The 22056-nt window shown below is 43.5% G+C and overlaps 1 protein-coding gene across 2 annotated transcripts; it reads left to right on the forward strand.

Moving 5' to 3' along the window:
* The first annotated feature begins 2 nt into the window (after positions 1 to 2).
* Positions 3 to 20960, forward strand: KAT14 (lysine acetyltransferase 14). Of its 2 annotated transcripts, none has more exons than XM_085887410.1 (12): positions 3 to 271; positions 1275 to 1466; positions 1690 to 1808; positions 4115 to 4236; positions 4370 to 4554; positions 4866 to 5243; positions 6767 to 6953; positions 8010 to 8289; positions 14173 to 14306; positions 15999 to 16174; positions 19907 to 20097; positions 20470 to 20960. In XM_085887410.1, exons 1-12 carry the CDS (start codon positions 169 to 171, stop codon positions 20641 to 20643), a joined length of 2241 nt encoding a protein of 746 aa, XP_085743536.1. In that variant the 5' UTR covers positions 3 to 168; the 3' UTR covers positions 20644 to 20960. The 2 variants fall into 2 exon arrangements, with proteins under 2 accessions (XP_085743536.1, XP_085743535.1); XM_085887409.1 differs by having other exon boundaries at positions 87 to 271; positions 1257 to 1466.
* Positions 20961 to 22056: the final 1096 nt, after the last annotated feature.

Genomic DNA, 22056 nt, shown 5'->3' on the forward strand with positions numbered 1-22056 from the left:
TTGTGATTTTATTTATTTTTTGGGGATTTTTGATTTTTGGAATTGATCCTTTGACAGTGATTTTGAGAACCTGGAACTTTGTGTCATTAATCTTTATCGGAGAGCCTCGGCTGTTCCCTGCAAAGTGTGGATTCAAACTACAGCTGACTTTTTGTTTTTTAATGCAAAATGTCGGATTCTAATAAGAGAGAAGATTACAATCTGAACATAGCCTTGATGGAACCGGGAGAAGTTGTGCTGGTGGGCACCACCCCGCAGGAACAAGCAACTGGTGCGTTGACACAATGTATCGTGATGGAATAAAGTGTTGAATAATTGTAGTTTACCAGTGTTCTAAATCTAAAGACACAGCTAGCTTGATGAAGAACCCCTTGGTGTGGGTCGAACGTAAAACAGTAATCTTGGTATTTACCTCCACCACCGAAGGTGGATGGAATTTATGTTTTTACCCTTGTCTGTCTGTTTGTTTGTCTGTGAGCAGGATATTTCAAAAAGGTACGGATGGATTTAGACGAAACTTGGTGGACAGATTGTGTGTGTGACAAGGATGAATCGATTCGATTTTGGTGAAGATCTGGATTCGGATAGGATAATTAAAAAAAAATTATTTTACAAGTGATTCTTCACCATTGTGAAATGGGCTAAAACGATATGTAGCATGATATTTCAAAAAGTTGTCGGCGATTTATGACAAAACTTGCTGGATGAGTTGGATAGGTGACAAGGACAAGCCGATTAGATATCTGTTAATGTCTGCATGCAGATCCGGTCCATCAGTGGGATACAAAACATAAACTGTTCATCCTGGCGGAGGTATGCGCTCCACCGAGTTCCTACTAGTTTTATATGTGCATGGTGTGTAGATACGAAGCCTGGTGTTGGCTTAGTGGTTAGGGTGGTGGCTTGGGATCCCAGGGTCCTGAGTTCAAGCCCCATTGGCTGCTGAATCAACACCAGGGGGTTGACTCAGCCTGTCATCCTTCCAAGGTCGGTGAAATGAGTGCCAGTGTACTGGTCCCGGTGTATGCCCCGGTTAGAATAGGTGTACCATATCCCTGTGTGTCGTAAGAGGCGACCAGGGTTGGCGTCAGGAAGGGCATCCGGCCATAAAACATTGCCTCAAGAAAAAGCCAAACCCCTGCACAGCAGGGAAAAAATGGCTGTAAAAACGGTCACATGGTGTGTAGATACAACTTGAACGTGAACTTTCACTTGCCCCAAGATGCACAACATTTTGTCATGTATGATGCGATTAGTCCGACACTGTTCAACAGTGGAGGAGGAGGTGGTGAGACATGTGCGACATGCTGTGAGAACTGGTGACCGGAGCACTTTGCAGCCCATGGAACTAAGTGGAGATTCGCTGGATGACGAGGAAAGTATGCCTGTGCTTGAGGAGGGAGAGGTGCCATGGGCAGAGGAGCCAGCATATCGTTGTGAAAAGTGCAAGAAAGTGACTCTTACATGTGAGTACCACCCGACGCTACACACCCGAAAAAACCCTTCATTTGATTTTCCGCTTGTGTGAACCTCAGTTCGTTTGACATTGTGCTCACTCCAAATGTCCGCTGTGAACGCTGTGGATGTCGTTCCAACTACCGCTTATAACGCTTGTCCTTCTGACTCACTCGCTGCCACCTCTGTCACAGGCCTGCTTCTCCCTTATTCCACTTTTCTCTCCCTCTTCAGCCAAGTTTAAGAGCAAGCCCAGTCATCTCAAGGGAGACACTTTCTTCAGGTTCCGTTGTGCAGCATGCACCCCTTATGGGCATGAAGAATTCCAAAGGATGCGCCTCACATGGCAGCAGGTATGATTAATTATTAAAGTGGTAGTTGAAGCGCAGAGTGCTCATTGTATTATGGTATGATATATTCGGCAACAAAACAAAGCATACCGCTTACACGTCAAAGTATGTGCACCATTACCATGAGAAGTACCTGCAGTCGCAAAAAAAAAAAAAACACCTATGTACACCTGCATATGTCTAGTTAATCGATCACCAAAGGCAACCAGTTAACTTTAGCTCTGCAAACGTAATTGATAGATGTGAGATTTTGTAGAAGCTCCGCCCACATTAGTAACCATAAGTTTGTTCCCAGTAGTATTAAAAATAAATGGTAGTTGTTGAGGGTTTTTAATGCCCTATTCCCTTGTAAACGTGTTTGTCGAGTAACTGTCTCATGGTTAAGCTCCCAAAATCCAGGCTCTCTGCACACCTCCGCTCTGTTCCTCTTTTCTTCCAATTGTGGAACAACCTTCCAGAGGCTGTTCAATTGCACTCTTTCATTCAGGGCTTTAAACAATGGTGTACTGTCATCCCCATTACCTTCAATCTTTATTGTTCTTTTTTGAATTTTTTTCTAATCTCCATTAACCCTACCTAATCCAACCCTCTTGCTTGCAGGTTGATGTTTCCTGTCCTCCTCTCTTCTCTTTTCTTGTTCTTTCATTGTCTTCCTTGCGTCTAATTGTGGCTCCCCTGGCTCACTGTCATTATGTTGCCGTTTTACCCACACCGTCCCACTCTTCCGGTCGCCTCGATTTTGTATACGAATAAACAACCCAGCTATTGTTGACGACATGTCAATATAATAGACTAGCTGAAACCCCGTCACAGACGGATGCTTCAGAGTTGAAGGTTGACTGTTGCCACTATGTGCGATGCACTCTTACAGGTACGAAGTTTCTTTCAGTCCAGGTCACAGTACCGAGAAAAACGTGACGCGACCTCTAGGAGGAGCACAAAATTGGTCCTTCAGCATTAATATATAGATTCTCTTCCTAACAAGTTTCATCAACATCATGTGTTTGGTTCAAGCGATAATGACTGAAGTGTTTGCAGACTCACTGACTGACTGACTGACTTACCTACGGATCGCATAAGCTCACTGGACTAAACTCCAGGCGAGCTAAAAATGATAGGGTTTCTGAAAAGGCTCGTGTAAATTTTTCTCTGGATCTGTACCCGACACTCCTGGAGATTTCCTTTTTACCATGCAAAGGTTTTGTGTGTGCCTTTTTCATCACGAATCACTGCTCACCTTCACTCTTTCATTCCTCTTTTTTCCCACCTTTGGAATAAACTCCCTCACTCTATTCAATCCCATTCTTCCCTCCAGGCCTTCAAAACAGCTGTTCATCACCACCTCTTACCTTCCCCCATCCAAATCCTCGATCTTTTCTACCCCCGATAATAATCCACCCGAGCCCACCTCCTTCAAATTCCCTGCTTTCCTTCCTGAAAGTCCCTGTAATGTCCATCTTGTATTCCCCATGTTCCTTGCCCCATCCCTCTCCCTTCCACAGATCTCCTAATGTCTCTGTTCCCCACTGTTTTGTCCTTCCCACTCCCGCCCCTCTTGTCTCATGTCCCCCTTGCTGTGCGTTGTGTGTTAGCTCTTATACGAGCCTCGACAAGGTATACAAAAATAAAAACGGTCAAGGCTCGTGAAAAAGCTGGACAACAGAGGGCACCTGGTAGATATACCAACGAAAGGGGAGCCTGACTGTAGGGCGACAAGGTACATATCCATCCATCCATTGGGATCATACTCTGTGCGTTGGTGCTGCCTAAGCAGTCTCCTTGGCTATTGGGCACAATCCTGGACGGTTCGCCACTCCGACACAGGATACCAGCAAGCTGGCACTTCATTTTTGCCAACCTCGGAAGGTTGACAGGCAGAGTCAACCCCACCTGGTATTAATTCAACAGCCGAGTGGGATTTGATCTCTGGATCCGAGGATCCCAAGCCCACCACCCAAACCATTAAGCCAACACCAGGCATAAGGTACATATGGTTATTTCAAAATATACATTTAGCTTGTGGTCTGTGTGTCATGGTGAGTCGTTTAATTCTTACAAAATCCTTGGAATCCCACCAACACATTCGCTCCTTAGCAGTGATGATCTGCTTCTGGAGATGCATCATGGAGTGCTGTTTCCCTTGATTGCTGCTACCTTTTACAATGCAGTGAATCTGTACCAAAAGTCTCCTAATCCGTCTGTGTGCAATGCGCCAACGAAATCCTGGTTGGAACACTTGTATGACTGAAAGGTCGCCAATAACAGGGCATTGTCATGTTCCCATACTGTCCCGTTTTTCCCCATCACAGATCGTGATTCTAGCTATGTACAATCTTTCGCTTGAGAGCAGCGGACGGCAAGGGTACTTCCGTTGGAAGGAAGATATCTGTGCTTTCATCGACAAGCACTGGACTTTCCTGCTTGGAGACAGGTGGGGCTTTAACTTCACTTCAAGTTTTGTGTGTGCCTTTTAATCCAGAAAACATTTGTTTGTTACCCGTTCAAAGATCGTGTTGCCTTCAACACTTCCATTTCCCCTTTTCACCGATGTGATCGCTGTGCAGGAAGCAAACATCAACATGGTGGAGCACGGTAGCCGGATGTCTTTCGGTCGGATCACCTTTACTTTTCCGTTCTGGGGTTCCATTGTTTGGCGAGCAAGGCTGGTGGAAGCTTGTGAACAATCGGCCTCCAACGATACGCCTCGATTTGGAGAAAACATCATCCGTTGGCACCACCCGAACCAAATGTTTGTGAAATTATTTGCTTTCCTTTGCTACCACCTTCTTTATCCACCCTTTGTAAAAGAAAATAAATTCCCAACTCTTAATCTTTTGAGGTTTACATCTTTCTGTCTCACGTGTTCTTGCAGTTCATCACTTCCCACTCACTTGCACTATTATTTTGCGCTTTCCCAAACTATATTTTATGAATGTTTGTTCCTTGTGCCTTTACTACCCGACACAGTTTGCACCAGTAGACTTGTCATGAGTACAATTTTGTTTTGTCAAGCATGATTGTTTTCATAAATAACACAGATATCTTCCTCCTAACCGACAGCATCGGCAATTAAGCACGATTATTTGGAAACTGGGTCCCCATTGGAAGATCCACAGCATCGAGCAGGACAGACAGCTGCTAATACTGCCATGGAGTTGAAGGAGAAGCGAACTTGTAGATCTGAGCAAAGGAGAGTGAAGCGTACAGAGCAAGGAGGTTTAGAGAGTCTGCCAGCACGATGTGTATCCCAAAGAACCTCAAAAGAGCTCGAAGAAACAGATACAGTAACTTCATCTGGCAAAGAGAGCCCCTCATCCTCACCAATGCCGTCACCTTCACCGACGACTGGCTCGCCACGTCCACTTTCGACTACACCAAGCTTGTTTTGTGCTGCTGATCTGGTTCCTGAGGCTCTGCCGCCCCATGCGTTGCTGCACGGTGAGAGAAATGCACCTGGAGAACCAGAGGTTTAAATTAATAATTGTACGTGCCTGATGGATCAAATAATTTGATAGAAATGATGATAACCTGGGTGCACATCTTCCCTTGAGGCTGCTAAACAATCGTTGATGGACTGATGTGTGGCATTGCAAATAATTATGGAAACGGAGGAAAAACTGGGTATAAAATGCAAGTAACACGTGATGGAATTATATCTCGTGTAATAATGAAATGCTGTGAAGTACACTCCTGAGTTGATCTAGTATAGAATTGACAGTAAAGAAGCAAAGGGATGAACAAACCTGGAAGAAGGTGCTCTTTACAGATGACCCCAAGTTTGAACTATTTGGCAGCTTGTTCAAATGCGGACAAGCGAGTGGTATAACAGTCAGTGTACATCAGCTACAGTGAAGCATGGATGTGGATCAATACAAGTGTTTGGCTGAATATCAGCCAAAGTTGTCAGAGATTTGCATCAAATCAAAGGCACACTGACTGCCAACATGTACAGGTATGTTCTGATCAATCATGCCATTCCTTCAGGAACACATCTCATTGGCCAGGGATCAGGGATTCATCCTCCAACATGACAATGACTTGAACCACACAGCCAATGTGATGAAAAACGATCTGGAACATAAAGAGGCCTGATGGAACATTCACAAGGATGCTTTGGCACAAAGTCCTGATATGATCATCATTATCCCCACGCTTTTTGAAAAAATTAACGGGGGATATTGTAATCGGCTCCGTCTGTCACGCTATCTCCTCCTAAACGGTTGTGTAGAAATTCACCAAACTTCGTAGTTATGATCACCACATGGAAAGAAGGTGCAAGAGCAGTGTCTGTTTTGGCCCCACCCCCTGGTGAGATGTCAAAAGGTCAAATGCCGAAAAATGAAATTACGGGCACATTTTTTTGGTGAAACTTTGTATGTGCAATCAACGTTGGGCGACGCATTAAATATGTAACTATTTTTTGGATTTGACTGCCGGTACATGTTCTGGGTGGGGACTTTACGGTTACAGGGGTCAAAATGGAAAAAAATACATTTTAACTCGTTCCTGATGTAATTTTTGCCATCTTTCAGCGTTGCTTTAGGTAGGAAATGTGGGGATTTGCGATAGCACACAATCGACTTTCCTCGAGTTGAGGCTTCAAGTAGTTTTATGGACACTGAAAGTCGAGCAGCAACCAAATACCTTGGAAGAATTGTGCAGTCCTTCAGAATATTTGGATAAGCTGTACGGGACCTTTAACACAAGATGACATGTTTTATATAACGTAAAGGGCTCACTTCCCAAATAATATTGCATTATTCAATGTATTAATTTAAAATTGTTCTGCAATAATGCATTGTGTGTGTTTTATATGCATCTCTCAATTGCAATTACTCATTATTTGTGTATATCCTGTCTGTGTTTCTCTCATTATTTCCAATGCTGTAACTCCAAGTGATTGAAACGACTCTGGAAGCTGGTGGAACCGACTATAATTCACACGTTTTATTCATTCACAGGCGATGATGAGATGGAACTCATGGACTGCACCATAGATCCTGGTGGAGACTATGATCTCAAGTCTCAATGTAAGCCCAATGCCACCCGACAGCCTTGTCATGAAGATCAGACCATTGCTTCTGAGGGAGGCCAACGAGGGCGGACAAGGGGGTTGGTGAGACAAGATAAGCAAACGAAGCAATGCTGGTGGGTGCCGTGTTGAGTTTTTTTATTTTTTTTCATGCTTTTTGATCTTGAATCCAGATTTGGCTGCATAATATGTGAAATATCATGTTTGAAACTGAACACTTTGGGCATCAATGGAAAAGATGTTGGTAAAAATATCTTTCGATGAATTTTGATGCAAAAAGGGGTTTTTACTAACACTACAAGGAAGGGTCGAGCCCAAAAATCAACAGGGGCTTCTTCGTTGGGAAAAGCAAAGAAAGATGGGAAAAGATAATCAGGGTGGAGCTACCATATATGATTGGATCACAGTAAAATGAGGAGGGATTAGGGGGTTTCAGTGAACTTTGCAGACAAGCAAGGAGCATTCCAGATGGCACCAACAGTGCAAACTAGTGGCCTCAGAGGGGCCTCCCGGAATCACGTTCTTGGTGCCGCTCCAGTCGCGAATTGGCAGAGAAGTGCACTTGAGATTATGTGCCAGATGATGAGACAGCCTCCCAGGGCACTATACCTAAGGCCTCTAGCTTTCTGGCGGCAAGCCTGTGGAACACTGACGCCAACGGTACCCTCCAACAGGCACGACAGAACCAGGAATGCAATGTGTAAGGCAGAACATAAACCAACCTCCATTCGGCAGCCTGCCCCAAGAGCTTGTTACAGAATCGATGTTCTGCTGAAGGCTCCTAAGGGACAGGTGATGGTACCTCCCTGGATGGCTGTGGACAGCCTACCACACTTACACTGTTGCTTCATGGTGTAGCAAACAATTGAGCACCAGTGAGTTAACATCCAGCGTGGCTTCATGATGAAAACCCAGGGATGACCTTTCGGTGCAAGTTTGTTGCATTGCATAGATTTTTTCCTCGAGGGCCTAAAATATTGTGCAAATTAAACATTTTAAAGAAAAGGATTTGGAATCAAAAACTGCTTATTTGAAAGTCATTGTTGTTTCTACTTGAATACACAAGCAAAAAAAAAAACAGACTTCACACACATAATGGCATGCATGCACGTACGCTTGCCATGTACATGCTGAAGCCCAAACTTCTCTTTCCCTGAACCTCATTCCCTAAGCCTTGAGCCCCTGAGCGAGTTTGGGGAGCGGCAGTTGCTGCGAGTGCTCGAAACACGATTACGAAGTGGAGGGTTAAGTTCTCGCGCACGGCGCTTGCGCCGCAAGCTGCTAGTGCGTTTTGAACTGCGGCGGCGTGGACACCCTCTTTTCGACTTGGATGTGGTTGTGGCGCGGGCATTGGGAGTTGGCCTGGAAGAGGCAGAGCATACTCGGGAAGTACATATGCTGCCAGCCTTGCACCTACCAGATGGAGAATGCAGGGTGTTGGATCGGTACCAGGTGAGAGGAAAGGGAGTCAAATGCAATAAAATGCCTTGGAGGATTACATTTACAAATATCAATGCACAGTTTTAATCATTGGTAAAGAGATTATACTTTTAACTATTTATTTATTTATTATTAAAATTCTTACATGGTTAATGAGAGAAGAAGAAACTAAAGGTTATATGTGAAGTTGATACATGGTGTAGAGGAAGCAGTGACGTTGCTGTATTGCCACTGGTAGACTTGCTGGAGAACAAGTGATCAAAGATTGTTGAGAGATGAGGTGCAGAGCAGAGTGGAGTGCTACACGCAAGCGATGAAGAGGCAGCCGTTCCGACGATGTTTGAGCTTATTTGAGTCCACTCTTAAACAGCTGGTCAAATGAACCCATTTTCATTGCAACCCACTGTGAGGTTACCGTTGAGGGTAGCGAAGGAACATAGAAGAACATGCAATGAATTGAATATAGGAAAGTGATCAGGATATTAAGTGTTCCCCCGTGTGTGTAGAGCAGACAAATAGACACAGTGAACGTTGGCAATAGGTTTACTCTGTCTGTCTGAAGACGTCAATGTATGATCGAGGAACTACTTGATTTCATTTCAGTTTTATATTTTGAACACTATAGAACCTGAATCGGAGCATGAACCTGCAGTTTAGCAGTACTTTGGCTCTGAATATGGCAAATTGTATGGAATCTCGTCCCAAGCATGCATAAGCAAAGAGTAGTAAGGTAATTACCCCACACACGTGAAGCGAAGAGTGGGGTTAAACAATTGGTTCATGTCTGTCCGTCTGTTTTATCAGTTTATTGTCATCACTTTATGATCGAGGAACAACTTATTTCAATTGAATGTTGCATTTTGAACACGAATCGGAAAATGAACGTTTAATTCCGCATTACGGGCCTTGAATTTGTTCTGATTGCGCATATGCACAGAGGAGTGAGATAATTTATTTTACTCTGTCGTCAAACAAAATTTAAAGTCATTCCAAACAGGAAACTTACTGTTTTTATTGATGTCATAAAGGACACAAACAACAGGCACGAAGAACGAATGTAATGTGCTAAATAAGGTGGTGTAACATACGGTGGGTGCATCAATGGTGGTAAACTTCTGAAAAAAGTTTTTTTTCTGCAGCCTTTAAAATCTTTATTTTATTTAAACGGAATGATATGCTTGAACACAGAGAACACAAATTGCCTTGTTGGCACGTCCAAAAACTTCCAGTTTAGCAGTACTTGGGCAAAATATTATGCCATTTTATGCCATCTTGACCAATCAAATTTTGCCGCTCGCGCTCTCAGTGTTGGGGAATATCGATATTCAGACAAAATAGTGGCTCATGCTCGAAAACATGCTCGGAAATGTAGATTGTGCTCGGAGCTAAGGTGTTCTATGAACTCTCTTGTTACACTTGCAAACATTTATATTCTTCAAGTGTTCTTGAATTAACCATAATAGACTGTTCATGGAATATTTTGTGTTCAATTAATAAGCATGTCCGTCCGTTGGTACATTTGCAGTTGACTTTTCCATTGTATGTTAACGGTCATTGTTTAAATGGACTCCGAAGGTATGATGAGAAATGAGGAGTGAAATGTTGAGGTCGTGAATTTGTTTCACAAAAACGCCCTTTCCATTTCCACAAAACCTAAATTCCTTTTCAGAAAATAAATTCTGTGTCGTGTTAGCAAATAATCCTGTGGTGAGACGGTTGCCTTCAAACAATTTGCCTTCTCTTCCTGGAAGGAAAATCTGACCGAAGGCAACCTCAGATCATTCCACAAAGCCCGGAGCAAGTGTTTGTCCACTCTCAGGAGAGCCAGAAAACAACATCTGGCCATCCTCATGGCTGAACTCTCAAACCTGTCTCATTCTTCAAAGATCTGGTGGCACCTTGCCAAGTCTGTCACTTGTGTATGCTCCCTCTTCACCACTCCCCTCACTTCAAATGGCACTACAGTTGACTCAGCTAATGAGAAGGTTGAATGCCTTGATTCTGTTTGCTTCCAAATTTTTTGTCCCAAACCCCTCACTCCATACACCTACCCTACCCTCTTGTACTTAACTGCTCCTGGACACTGTTTTTCTGACTTGAGAGGGTGGAGAGGTTTCTGGCAAACCTCAACAACGATTCTGCGACAGGCGCAGATGGCATCATTGCATGTGTCCTAAAAAACTGGTATGCTGCTCTTGCTCATCGTCTTTCTGCTCTGTTCACTCGATCATCCCCTCTGGGCCACCATAGTCAGCATGTCGCTCTACACAGGATCATCTCATCGCTTGTCCCTGTCAAAGCTGGGATGCCCAAGGCAGTGTCTTATCTCTTTGCTGATAACCCCATCATCTGCCGTTTCATTTCTCATCCTTCAGTAAGTCAGGCAGCAGCCTCATCCCTCTCTGTAGACCTTGATGATAGAATCAGCAGCTGGTCCAACACTTGGAATATGTTTTGAATCCTGACAAATCCCACACACTCTCACTCTCTCACAAACCCTCCCATCCACTTCCTAAACAAACCACTTGAAGAGCTTAAGTTACTCAAACATTTGGGCTTCACTATCAACCATGATCTTTTTTGGGCAGACCGTATTTCCAGGATAGCCTCCAAAGGCAGCCTCTGACTGGACATTTGTCATGCAAGGTCTTTCATTGACCAATTTGAGCTTCTGACAAACTACAAGGCCTTCATTCTCAGCTTGATGGAGCACTGCTCTCCCCTTTGGGCTGGTGCTCCTGCCTCAAACCTTCCCCTTGTTGATTATGTGGAAAGCAAAGCCATCAAAATCATTGAGATCTCCCATGATGAAGCTGAGTGTCTGGACCTATTACTTTCGCTTCTCAGACAGGTTTGGATCCTCTCTGTATTGTATCACCTCCTTTTTGGTCTTGCACACTCTGCCCTCTCTTCGCTCCTCTGTCCCTCCGAGGTTTCTGCAGGGTGCACACGGTCTGCTTGTAACAGTCTTCTTGTTAAACTCCCAAAATCCAAGCTCACTGCTCACCTCCACTCATTTGTTTCTCTTTTCTCTCGTCTGTGGAACCAACTTCCACAGTCTGTTCAGTCTCATTCCTCCATCCAGGTCTTCAAGACCAGTTCCCCACTACACGTTCGCGTCTATATATTTCCGCTTTAAAAATGTTTTTCTCTGCAACCACTTGTCCGATCGATGCAAAACTTTAAACACAGGAGGGACTCCCTATGGAGAATATTTTATTGACAACTCTGACATCATGGGTCACATAGTATGGCAGCCATTTTGGATTAAAGGGAAAAAAATTTGGACATCTTCTTCTCCGAAACTGTTCAATGAAAAAAATGGAAACTTGGCAAATGTCATAAACTCCCCATGGAGTAGTTAGAGTGATAACGATGATGTCATTGGTGAAGTGGTATTCCAGCCACAATTGGTTGAATCAAAATCATCAGAAAAATCTGAAACTTCATATATCTGATCTACGACCCGATGTGAGTGAAGAATTGAATTCATGACATAATCGGTCACGTTGTCTGGTGGCCATATTGGATTGTATATAAAAACTCCCCAAAAATCTTCTTCTCCAGAACCGCTTCACAGATCGATGCAAAACTTCATTCATTTGATGGACGAGCCATGGGGAATACAAGTTTGAATCTTTTGTTTTTCATATTCACCTTCATTGATGCAATTTAGCATTAACGTGCACAAAAGTGATTGTTAAATTTCATAATAATCCAATCAATCCATTAATAAAGCAATGGATAATGGCAATGTATGTGACATAATAGAATGCATGGATGATACGGGTATATGGGCCATAATAGTCCCGCATTCAGTTAACGATGGTATTTTTGTTCAGAATGAACATGTGGGGCAAGACTATGCACTCCATGAGTGTCGTTCTAGTTCCTTTTACGTTTCTCCCCACTTTCGACTTCCTCATCTTGCTGTGTTTCAGATTATGTGCAGCTTGTTCACCCCTATGTGCCCACCCCACCCCCTTGATCTCACTCTCACTTCTACTCTGATGGTAGAAGTTTCCCCTTTCTATTTTGTTCCCTTCAATCCTGCTCTACCTCTTCCACAAGCTTCAATCGTGTATACAAAACAGGGAAAAGGAAGCCTTATTTTGTGCATTTGCATTGAAAAAAAAAATCCAATTTTACAATCAAAATGAAGTCTTACTGATAATTTAACTTATTCTAAAATGCCACTTCCTATCCCCACGTTCTTTCCTGGAGCTTCTTCAATATAGTCTCTTCCAAGAGAGTGGGTGTAAGCATGCGTCGCCCAGCTGAATGCCTCTGCCCCTCAAATCCTCCATGCTGCACATGGACGTGAACGGAGGATCTTTCCACCATGGTGACACAGCAATGCAATTCCCCCCCTCCCCCACGTCCCCCCCCAAAAAACAACCAATTTTCAAATATCGAAAAAAGGTTAAAGAATTTACACAATAATTTCTACAGATTTCCTGCCACACAGCTTCATCAGAGTTTTTGTTTTGAGTTTCAGTTCAGGTGTTTCTTTTAATATCTTTGATTTTTTTTTGGACAATATCGTTTGTATTTCGATGATTTTTCACCGAAAAATATGAAGTTTCTCCAACGGTTTGAGCATCCGCTCTGAATCTGGGATGTCGGTGGTTTGAATCCTATCCGAGTCATACCGGATAATTAAAAATGGTACGTGCTGCTTCCTTGCTTGATGCTCAGCATTAAAAAAAAAGGATAGAGCACCAACAAACAACCATAAAGTTGGCAATCAGAGCACATGCTTTGATGGGCCTAATGGCCTCCTCCTGTGTTGAAGTTCCCAGGAAGGAAACTCCATGAAAAGATGCACTGATGATAATGGGATAATGACCGACATTTTGCTTTCGCCGGCGATTGCATTTTCAGCTAATATCTTCAACCAAGTCCATCCATCCATCCGGACCATACTCTGTGCAGAGTGTTGGTGCTGCCTAAGTAGTCTCCTTAGCTATTGGGCACAATCCTGGACAGGTCACCACTCCGACACAGAATACTCTAGCATGCTGGCACTCATTTTGCCGACCTCGGAAAGATGACAGGCAGAGTTAACCCCACCTGGTATTAATTCAACAGCTAAGGGAGATTTGAACTCAGGATCCGAGGATCCCAAGCCCACCACCCAAACCATTATGCCAGCACCAGGCATACTTGTACCAAGTTTGATTTAAATCCCTTCAGCTGTTCTCAAATATCTCATTTTTACCTGACATGACATCTCACCTTTGGCACCACCTTCTAATCAGTTCATCTTTGCATCATACTGTATACTTATGCCAAATTGCTCAAAATCCCATCACTGTTTCACAAGTTAGCACGGTGACATATTTTTTACCTAACATGACCTCTGACCCTTGACTTTTGACCAAGTGACCCCAAAATACAATCTGTTTTCAACCAAGTAGGGTGACCTTCAAGTTGAATTTTATTTTAACTGGGCTCTCCAGAAATTGTTTGACGGAATTTATTTTAATTTTAGTGCATTTGATTTGAGATGGAGATTTGCAGCGACGCTCATCGCCGCTTCACGAATCGGCAGCAGTTGACATGCAGGATAAAGAGGTACACAAGTAACATTTAAACAGGAATGATTTGCTCTGTTTGGGAAGTGTAAGGAAACAACTGAATCTGTATGAACCACAACAACCCGCATTTTGGATTTGTACAACTTATGAGACTTTTTTAAATTCACATTATCGAACACTCATGACAGTAATCATGCATTGACAATAGCAGACATCGATGTACTTCATATTACACGTATCATGAGCTTTGTAGGCTTTTGCTTGTGTGGCAATGTGTATGATGGGTCCAGCAGGTTATGGGAACACCGTTGCTCTCACAGATTGTTATCACATCCTTGCTGTTTATTTTTTACAGACCTCTTTCCCAGGCCATTGGGAGTCCAGAGAGGCCACACTTTGTTTTTCTCAGCGACTTGCAGGTGGTGATGACCCTCTCTTGCAACCAATAATTAGTCCTTACACCACCCGACTTCTGAAACCCTACATTCGGTATGACTGTTGGGTTGGGGGATATGGGATTGTCATTATCATTATTACCTCCACCACCAAAGGTGGACAGAGGTTATGTATGTAACCCTGTTTATTTGTCTTTGTGTGAGCACGATATCTCAAAAAGTAATGGACGGATTCAGAAAAAAAGAACTTGGTGGACAGGTTGGGTGTGTCACAAGGATGAATTGATGAGATTTTGTTGAAGATCCGGATCCAGATAGGAGAAAAGATTCTTCACCATTTAGAGATAGAACCAAAAACGATAAATAGCATGATATCTCAAAACGTCATGGACGGATTTAGATGAAGCTTGCTGGATGAGTTGGTCAGGTGACAAGAACAAGCCGTTTCGATTTTGATTAAGGTCTGGGTGCAGACCCAGCTGATCAGTGGGATACAAAACGTAAACTGTTCAGCCTGTGGAAGTGTACGCTCTAATGAGTGCATTTCTAGTTATCACCGTTAACATTATATCTAATTATTATCGAGCTGCTATGATCGCCTAGATGTGTGCTCACTCGCCTTTAAGCTGTCTAGCCAGGGTTTGAATCCCAACTCGGTGACAAACTGTCATCCTGGTGTTTCACAGGCAAGATTATTCAACAATGTGTGTGCCGTCCCTTGGATGGACGTTAGGCTGAATGTCCCACCTGCCGGTATTAGTTGGGTGGACGTTAAAGATCCCACGGTGTCCTTCATGAAGAGTAGGCGAGCTATCGCCGGCACCATGAACAAATGATTAATTCCTGTCCTGATTGACTGCTCGGAAGGCAATGGCAAACCATCCAGTACAACCTTTGCCAAGAAACTGCTTCCGCAGCACAAACACTGTGTAAAAAGTATGGTTCATATAATATTATTATTGTGATCTGCTGAAATTGAAGCTTGTAGATCGTCCTTGGGGTTCGTCATGAACATCAAAAAGGAGAAAATGGACGAACAAGTAAATACAAACAAAATGTGACATGCATGTATGGCTTCCTGTACCACTTGTGATGTGGAAAATTGGAAGCTAACTAACAAGGCAAAAAATAACTGTGAAAATATCTGGAGTACAGAAGGCAAGGTAAAAGAGGAGAAAAAAGGACGTGAGAAAAATATTGGAGTGAAATGGGAATTCCCACTGGCAAAAGGTTTTGATGATGGAGGTGATGGTGAAACGTTCCATGTATCCGGAGACGAATACCCACTGGGATATGAATCGGCCAGGCATGTGGAATGAGCAGTTCGGAAGCACTGCTAGGAAAGGAAGCAAATACAGATGATCTACCTCGGTGGAACACTTGGATAATCTTTTTTTTTAATGTCGGGCCAAGGTGCAGCCGATGTTTCATTGTGGAAATATCTCACACGTGTGCTCCGATTCCAATCACGTTAAGGGGCATTGTTTTGCATTTCTGATGAGTTGATAAAAAAATGGTTTCTAACACCCAGAATTACCACCATTCATGTTGTAGATGACTGTATCGCCAGGGCGTGTTGGTTGAAACGAGACTAAACTATATGGTAACTGGTGTTTTTTTTGGTGTGAAATGTTGATTAAATGTGGAAATGCACATTAACTCAACAGTCAAACTACCTCCAAAAATGGACGACGAGTTATAGCTGTTAATGATAGTCATTAAAATGGAGGATAAGTCAAGTGGTTTATTATGATCAGGTGTATTCTCATCCGCATCCCTCTTGCAGCCGAGAATATGACATCCATCCTCCAAAGCTGCGGCTCCTGAGGGACATCCGAGCAAGGGCTCGTCATGAGGACCCAAACGTGAAGCCTTCACCCGATGCACCCGTTGATTTTTGTTACGTTCGCCTCAGTCACATTCCTGCTGCAAACGCCCTCTGCCAACAGTTCTTCTGGCCCGGTAGCTGCCGCACGGCCTCACCGATACCGATCACTGTCCTTCAACACGACTCCACTCATTGCCTGAAAAAGGCACTTCTCATTTCTCTGTTATCATTCCATATATTCCTGTTTTTGTTTCAGAATTGTTTGTTGGTTAAAAAAAAAAAAACCTCTGCGATCCTATTTCACCAAAGGGCGTACTCGTGAATCACACGTGTAATGAAATGCTCAGCAAGTTGTATTGTTGGAATCCTCAGGTTTCCTGTTACATATGCCATTTGGAGAAATGAATCTTGGAATTCTCATGACCTGGCCTGTTATTTTGGTGGATGTTACCATCTTTTCCTTTGTTGTTGGGAGAGTGGTTCAGCAGCGGAAGTAACTGAAGCCTCAAGTTGGATTTAAGGGCTGGAGATAGCCTTTTTTCGATCTATTGATAATTTTAATGTCTATTTATTTAATTACTTTTACTTACCACCACTTCTTCTCATCCGTCTGCTCCGACGAAACGCCATTATTGGCATTTCAATAATGCTGACTCGACTGGTTTACAAAACTTCTTTTCTGACTTTCCCTGGAAATACTACTGCCTCTCCACAGGCGATGCCTCAATCTCTGCTGAATGTATAGCTGAGGTTATTGTTGCAGGAATGGAGGCTTATATCCCCTTCTCTTTCAAGTGTATCTCTCCGACCAATTCTTGGTTCAATAATTCCTGCTCTGTGGCCATTCATGCAAGGGATGCCACATATCGGACATGGAAAAACTCTTCTTCCTCCGAGTCGCATTCAGCTTGCATATCTGCCAGAAGTCATTGCAAACATGTTATTCGTGAGGCGAAGCATTCCTTCATTCAAAAGAAATGTGACAACCTCTCATCTTCTTCCACAGGTAAATCTTTCTGATCCTTAGCTAAAAGTATCTCCAACAACTTCTGTCTCTCTCTCTTCCTTTCCTTTGCTTTTCCGTACTGATGATACTATCGCTGTATCTCCAACCAATAAAGCAACTCTTTTTGGTTCTCTTTTCTCCTCTAATTCCACACTGGATGACTCCAACATTCCATCTCCTTCTGATGCTCCCCTCACCAATCCTATGTCCCTCCCTATAATCTCTTTTAATGCAATCAAAAAAATACTCCTCTCTCTGCACATAAGCAAGGCCTATGGGCAAGATGGCATTCCTCCGTGTTTCTTGAAGGAATGTGCTTCAGAACATGCACCTGTGCTTGCTCGTTTGTTTCGTTTTTTGTTTAAAAACCCAAACTTTTCCTCTTCCCTGGAAACATGCCTTAGTACAGCCTATTTTAAAGAAGGGTGATCGTTCAAACCCTTCTAACTACCGTCATATTGCTCTGATTTCTACTGTTTCAAAAGTCTTTGAATGTTTTCTCAATTCCCATTTTATCAAGCATCTTGAATCTCACAGTCCGTTATCTAACCACCAATACGGCTTTCGCAAGGCAAGATCTACAGGTGACGACATCCTTTCTTACATTATGAATGTCTGGGCCTCTTTTTTGAGAGACTTTGGGGAATCCTTTGTTGAAGGCCTTGATATCTCAAAAGCCTTTGACAGAGTTTGGCATTGGGGTTTGATATCCAAGCTTCCCTCTTTCGGCTTTCCTCCTTCCCTTCACAAGATTCTTCTCCTCTGAACAGTTGCTCCAACTAAATAAAGGATTGATTCGTCCTTGTATTGAGCACTGCTCTCACATCTGGGGAGTCTCCAGCTCCACATACTTACTGGACAGAATTGAATACAAAGTTATTCGACTTGTCAACTCTACCAATGTGACCTCAAAACTTGACCCACTCAAATTACGCCGCATAGTCGGCTCTCTTTCTCTTTTCTGCAGATATTACTTTGGTTTCTGCTCGTAAGAACTTGCTGCTCCACCATTAACGAGACCAAGGAATACTCGACAAGCCACTACAACACATGATTATTGTGCGGCCATTGGCAACTCTACGGTGGGCCTTGACGATGTTTGTTTCTTCCTCTCCACTGCCAAACTCTGGAACTCTTTACCTTCTCATGTCTTCCTCAACACTTACGACCTTCCCCTTTTCAAAAAGCAGATTTTTTTACTTTCTCAAAAACTCTTAGACTATTCTCTCTTTCCTTACTTTTCGATCAATGCAGTTCTTTTATTTAACGGCTAGCCTCGATGAGGACTATTTAGTCCGTGACTGGATCCTTCAACATAAAAAAAAATATTAAAAGGCTTGCACAGCACAATCTCCAAAAAACACAAAATCTCTGGAATTCAGACAGTAATATTGTTGATGATTGTTTTTTTTTCAGGCAAATAACATCAAGTAGTTTTCTCTGTTTTATTTATACTGTACTCTGTATTCCCTTATTTGCAGTATTATTGACTGAAGATGCTTGTAAGTTACTTGTAGATGATGGCCTCGTTTGATTAATCAAGTATTTGTAGTTGTCATTTTGTTGTTAATTTGACCGAATGCATTGACACCCTATTCCTATTCTTCATCAATAATCTCTCTGACTGAAAAATCCCCTTTATCGATTTGCTGATGACTCCACCCTGTGGCATGACATCCCTCATTCTCCAGACAGGCAGGCTGAAGCCTCTTCCCTCTCATCAGACCTTCAAAAGAATCACAAGCTAGTCAAACACTTGGAATGTCTTTCAATCCTGACAAATCTCACACTCTCACTATCTCTTTCCAAAAGGACCGTCTGGCAAACCTTGCTATCTACTTTCTCAACAATCCTCTCAAAGAAATCTTCGGTCTGACTAATCAGCCATGATCTCTCTTGGGCAAACCACATTTCAAAGTTGGCCCCCAAAGTGTTGCCGACCGGGCATCTTCTGTTGTGCAAAGTCCTTCCTTGTCACATTTGAACTCCTATCCACCGACACGGCTTTAAGCTGCAGCTTGATGGAGTACTACTATCCCTTCTTACCTGTTGCCCCTGCCCACATCTTGCTCAGCTTGACGCCGTGGAAACCAAGGCCTTTAAGATCATTGGAATCTCCTGTGTTGAAGCTGAGTTCCTGGCCTATCACTTTCACATCGCCAACAGGTCGGTGGTCTCTCTGTCTTCTGCCTTCTTTCTGGTCTTGCACCCTCTGCTCTTTCCGTGCTTTGTCCCCCTGCCTTCAGGTTTCTGCATGGTGCACACAGTCCACCATCAACCCCTTTCTGGTGAAACTCGCAAAATCCAGGATCACTGCTCACCTCCACTCATTTGTTCCTCTTCTTTTCCTGCCTGTGGAGCTGCTTTTCACACTCTCTTCAATCTCATTGTTCCCTCCAGATCTTCAAAAACAGCTTTTCACCACCATGTCAGATCACCCCCCCCCCAAATCCAAAACCATGATCTTTTCTACACCCATTAAACCCCACACCCCTCCCCCAAATTTTGTTTCTGTATCCATCTTGTCCACCTCTTGCGTTCTCCCTATCCCTCATCGTTTCCCGCATCCCTTGTTTGTCCTTCTCCATCTATTTTCTTCCTCGGCCCTACTGTTGGCATTTCCCCCTTCTATTTCTGCTGTTCTTTTTGTCATGTTGCATCCTGATCAGTTGTGTGTTCTCGCTCTTCCACGAGCCTTGACTGTATACAAAAAAACCGGGGTTCAGCCCATTGCAACCTTTCTGGCATCATCAGGTTCCTGTGGCGTTTTCACCTCATTGCCTTAATCACAGACACTTCATTATTTCTTAAAGCAGGTACTCCGGGTTTTGGTTTTCACCGCTACCTTCCTTTGTTTCAGGCATCGACCTGTCGGATTGCCTGCAGTACCCAGACTTTTCGGTGGTGGTATTGTATCGTCGTCTGGTTGTTGGATTTGGGTGCCTTGTACCGGATGTTCGACCGGGCGAGGCCTACATATCTTTCCTACTGGTGCACCCGGAATGGCGACACGTCGGCATCGGAACCTTCATGATCTACCACCTTCTACAGGTATCTTTCATTTCTCTGCAGGTTCTTAACTCGCATACTTTCTTGCCATATCGTTCATCCACATTAACGCAATCACACTCAACCCTCTTACTTGCAGGTTACTGTTTCCTACCCTCCCTCCTCTTTCGTTATCATCTCATTCCCTTGCTTTTTGTATCAAACTTTAACCCATCACTACATTTCCTTTCTACCCTTCATAAACTCACTCTTCCGTGAGCCCTGATTTTGTATAAAAATACCCCCAACTGCTTGTTTAACTTGCAAAAGTTAACTTGGGAGAAAAGCAATCCTGTTTTGAAATTGCAAGCTGATGTTTCCCGTTAACCTCGCATTTATTCTCATCGACCGTCTTTCCTTCCCGTCCTGTGGCAGACATGCATGGGAAAAGATGTGTGCTTGCACGTGTCCGCCAGCAACCCGGCCATGCTGCTGTACCAGCGTTTTGGTTTTAAAGCCGAGGAGCTCGTGCTGGACTTCTATGAGCAGTACTTGCCTCCCGAGAGCTCCGAATGCCGACACGCATTCCTGCTGCGCTTGCGTAGATAACACGGGCTCTTCGCGGCACTTTCACATGTAAGACACTCTGCGCAAATGAGAGATCGCGTTCGCTGTTGGGTTCACATTGACTCATCTCAGCCCAAAACTTACAAGCCATGGTCGGACGTTTTATGATGTTTTTAAAAATTTATTTTGCGAATCAAATTTTTCATCAAAATATGATGGCGGGCACTTGAAGTACTTTTGAGCAGCAGTGTTACGTCACAGGTAAATCCGTGCAGTGTTCCATAAAATCGCTTTTGGTTTCGGAGCATTGGAGTCATCGGTTTGAATGCTACAGGTGATTAAATAAAATCGAGAACCTTTTCCTTCCTTACTGTCCTCTTTTCAGCATTCTTGCACTGGTCTAAGAGGATACTGATGTTAAATGATGTGGAGACGAAGAGGAGTTTGATGGAAATGTTGGACAATCTGGAGGAAATTCGGTTCCAGGAATGGATATTCGTTGGGGGTACAGAAGAGGGGACAGTTGGGAGCGAAAGATGTGGTGGAAAGTTTCAGCTGGAAAGTTTACCCATTGATTCAAAATACAGAAGAATTACGATCATTCTTTGATTTGAAAGAAAAGCTTTGTTTTGGATGAGGTAGATACACACGATGACATCATAAGAACAGGAGTTCACAGAGCTAGCTCAGAGTTAGGGCGATCCACAGTTCCGGATTTACCTTCTCTGCTGCCCTTGACCAATTTTCAATACTTCCCTCCATACCCACACCTTACTCTACCTAACTCATTACAAACTACATCAGATCTAGTCTTACGGGTGCTGATGCTGCGGGGGGTGGGGGGGGTTCTCCAGCTTTACCGATTCATTAGTACAAGGGCATGCTGAAAAGTAATGCCTCGTACTTTACTTCAAAACGAGTAAGGATATTTGAATGAAACAAATCGAGATTCTACATCAATCTTTATTCTACCGTGGTGCACATTTACTTCTCAACATAATACCACTGTGGTCAACACATTTCTGCCAACGTTCAAGTGGTTTTGTGATGCCGTCACAATAGAACTGGGTGTTCAGCTGATGAGACGACCGGCGCTTCACATCGGCCTTGGCATCATATTTGGGGAAGAGATGAAAATCTGATGGAGCCGAGTCCGGGCTGTATGGTGGTTGCTACAAGACGGTGAAGCTGAGGCAACAAATTGCTTCAGTCGTTCACACACTTTTTATAAGGCCGTGCATTATCTTGCTGTGTCTGCATGTCAGGACTACCCTCCAAATCCGTGTATTCAGTTTCTTTCCTTTCATCGGGTTATCAAGACGGCATTTCGTGGTTGGTCACATCTCTTGTGGACAGCCTGAAGCCCCAGACAACAGGACCCTGGAAAGTGAGGAAGATGGCGCGGCTGAAGGGAAGCCCAAAGCGACACAGAGGAGAAAGCCGCCACAAGTCACG

The sequence above is a fragment of the Eptatretus burgeri genome, chromosome 7 (genome assembly GCF_056783735.1).
Source record: "Eptatretus burgeri isolate ZD-2024b chromosome 7, Ebu_testis_v1, whole genome shotgun sequence".
Classification (NCBI taxonomy): Eukaryota; Metazoa; Chordata; class Myxini; order Myxiniformes; family Myxinidae; genus Eptatretus; species Eptatretus burgeri.

Bases quoted from the DNA above. Each gene is read 5' to 3' on its own strand.
- KAT14 (XM_085887409.1), top strand. From the start codon at position 169: ATGTCGGATTCTAATAAGAGAGAAGATTACAATCTGAACATAGCCTTG. The intron at 1,809-4,114 runs GTATGATTAATT...TCCCCATCACAG, and splicing joins TGCGCCTCACATGGCAGCAG to ATCGTGATTCTAGCTATGTA. The intron at 4,237-4,369 runs GTGGGGCTTTAA...ATCGCTGTGCAG, and splicing joins ACTTTCCTGCTTGGAGACAG to GAAGCAAACATCAACATGGT.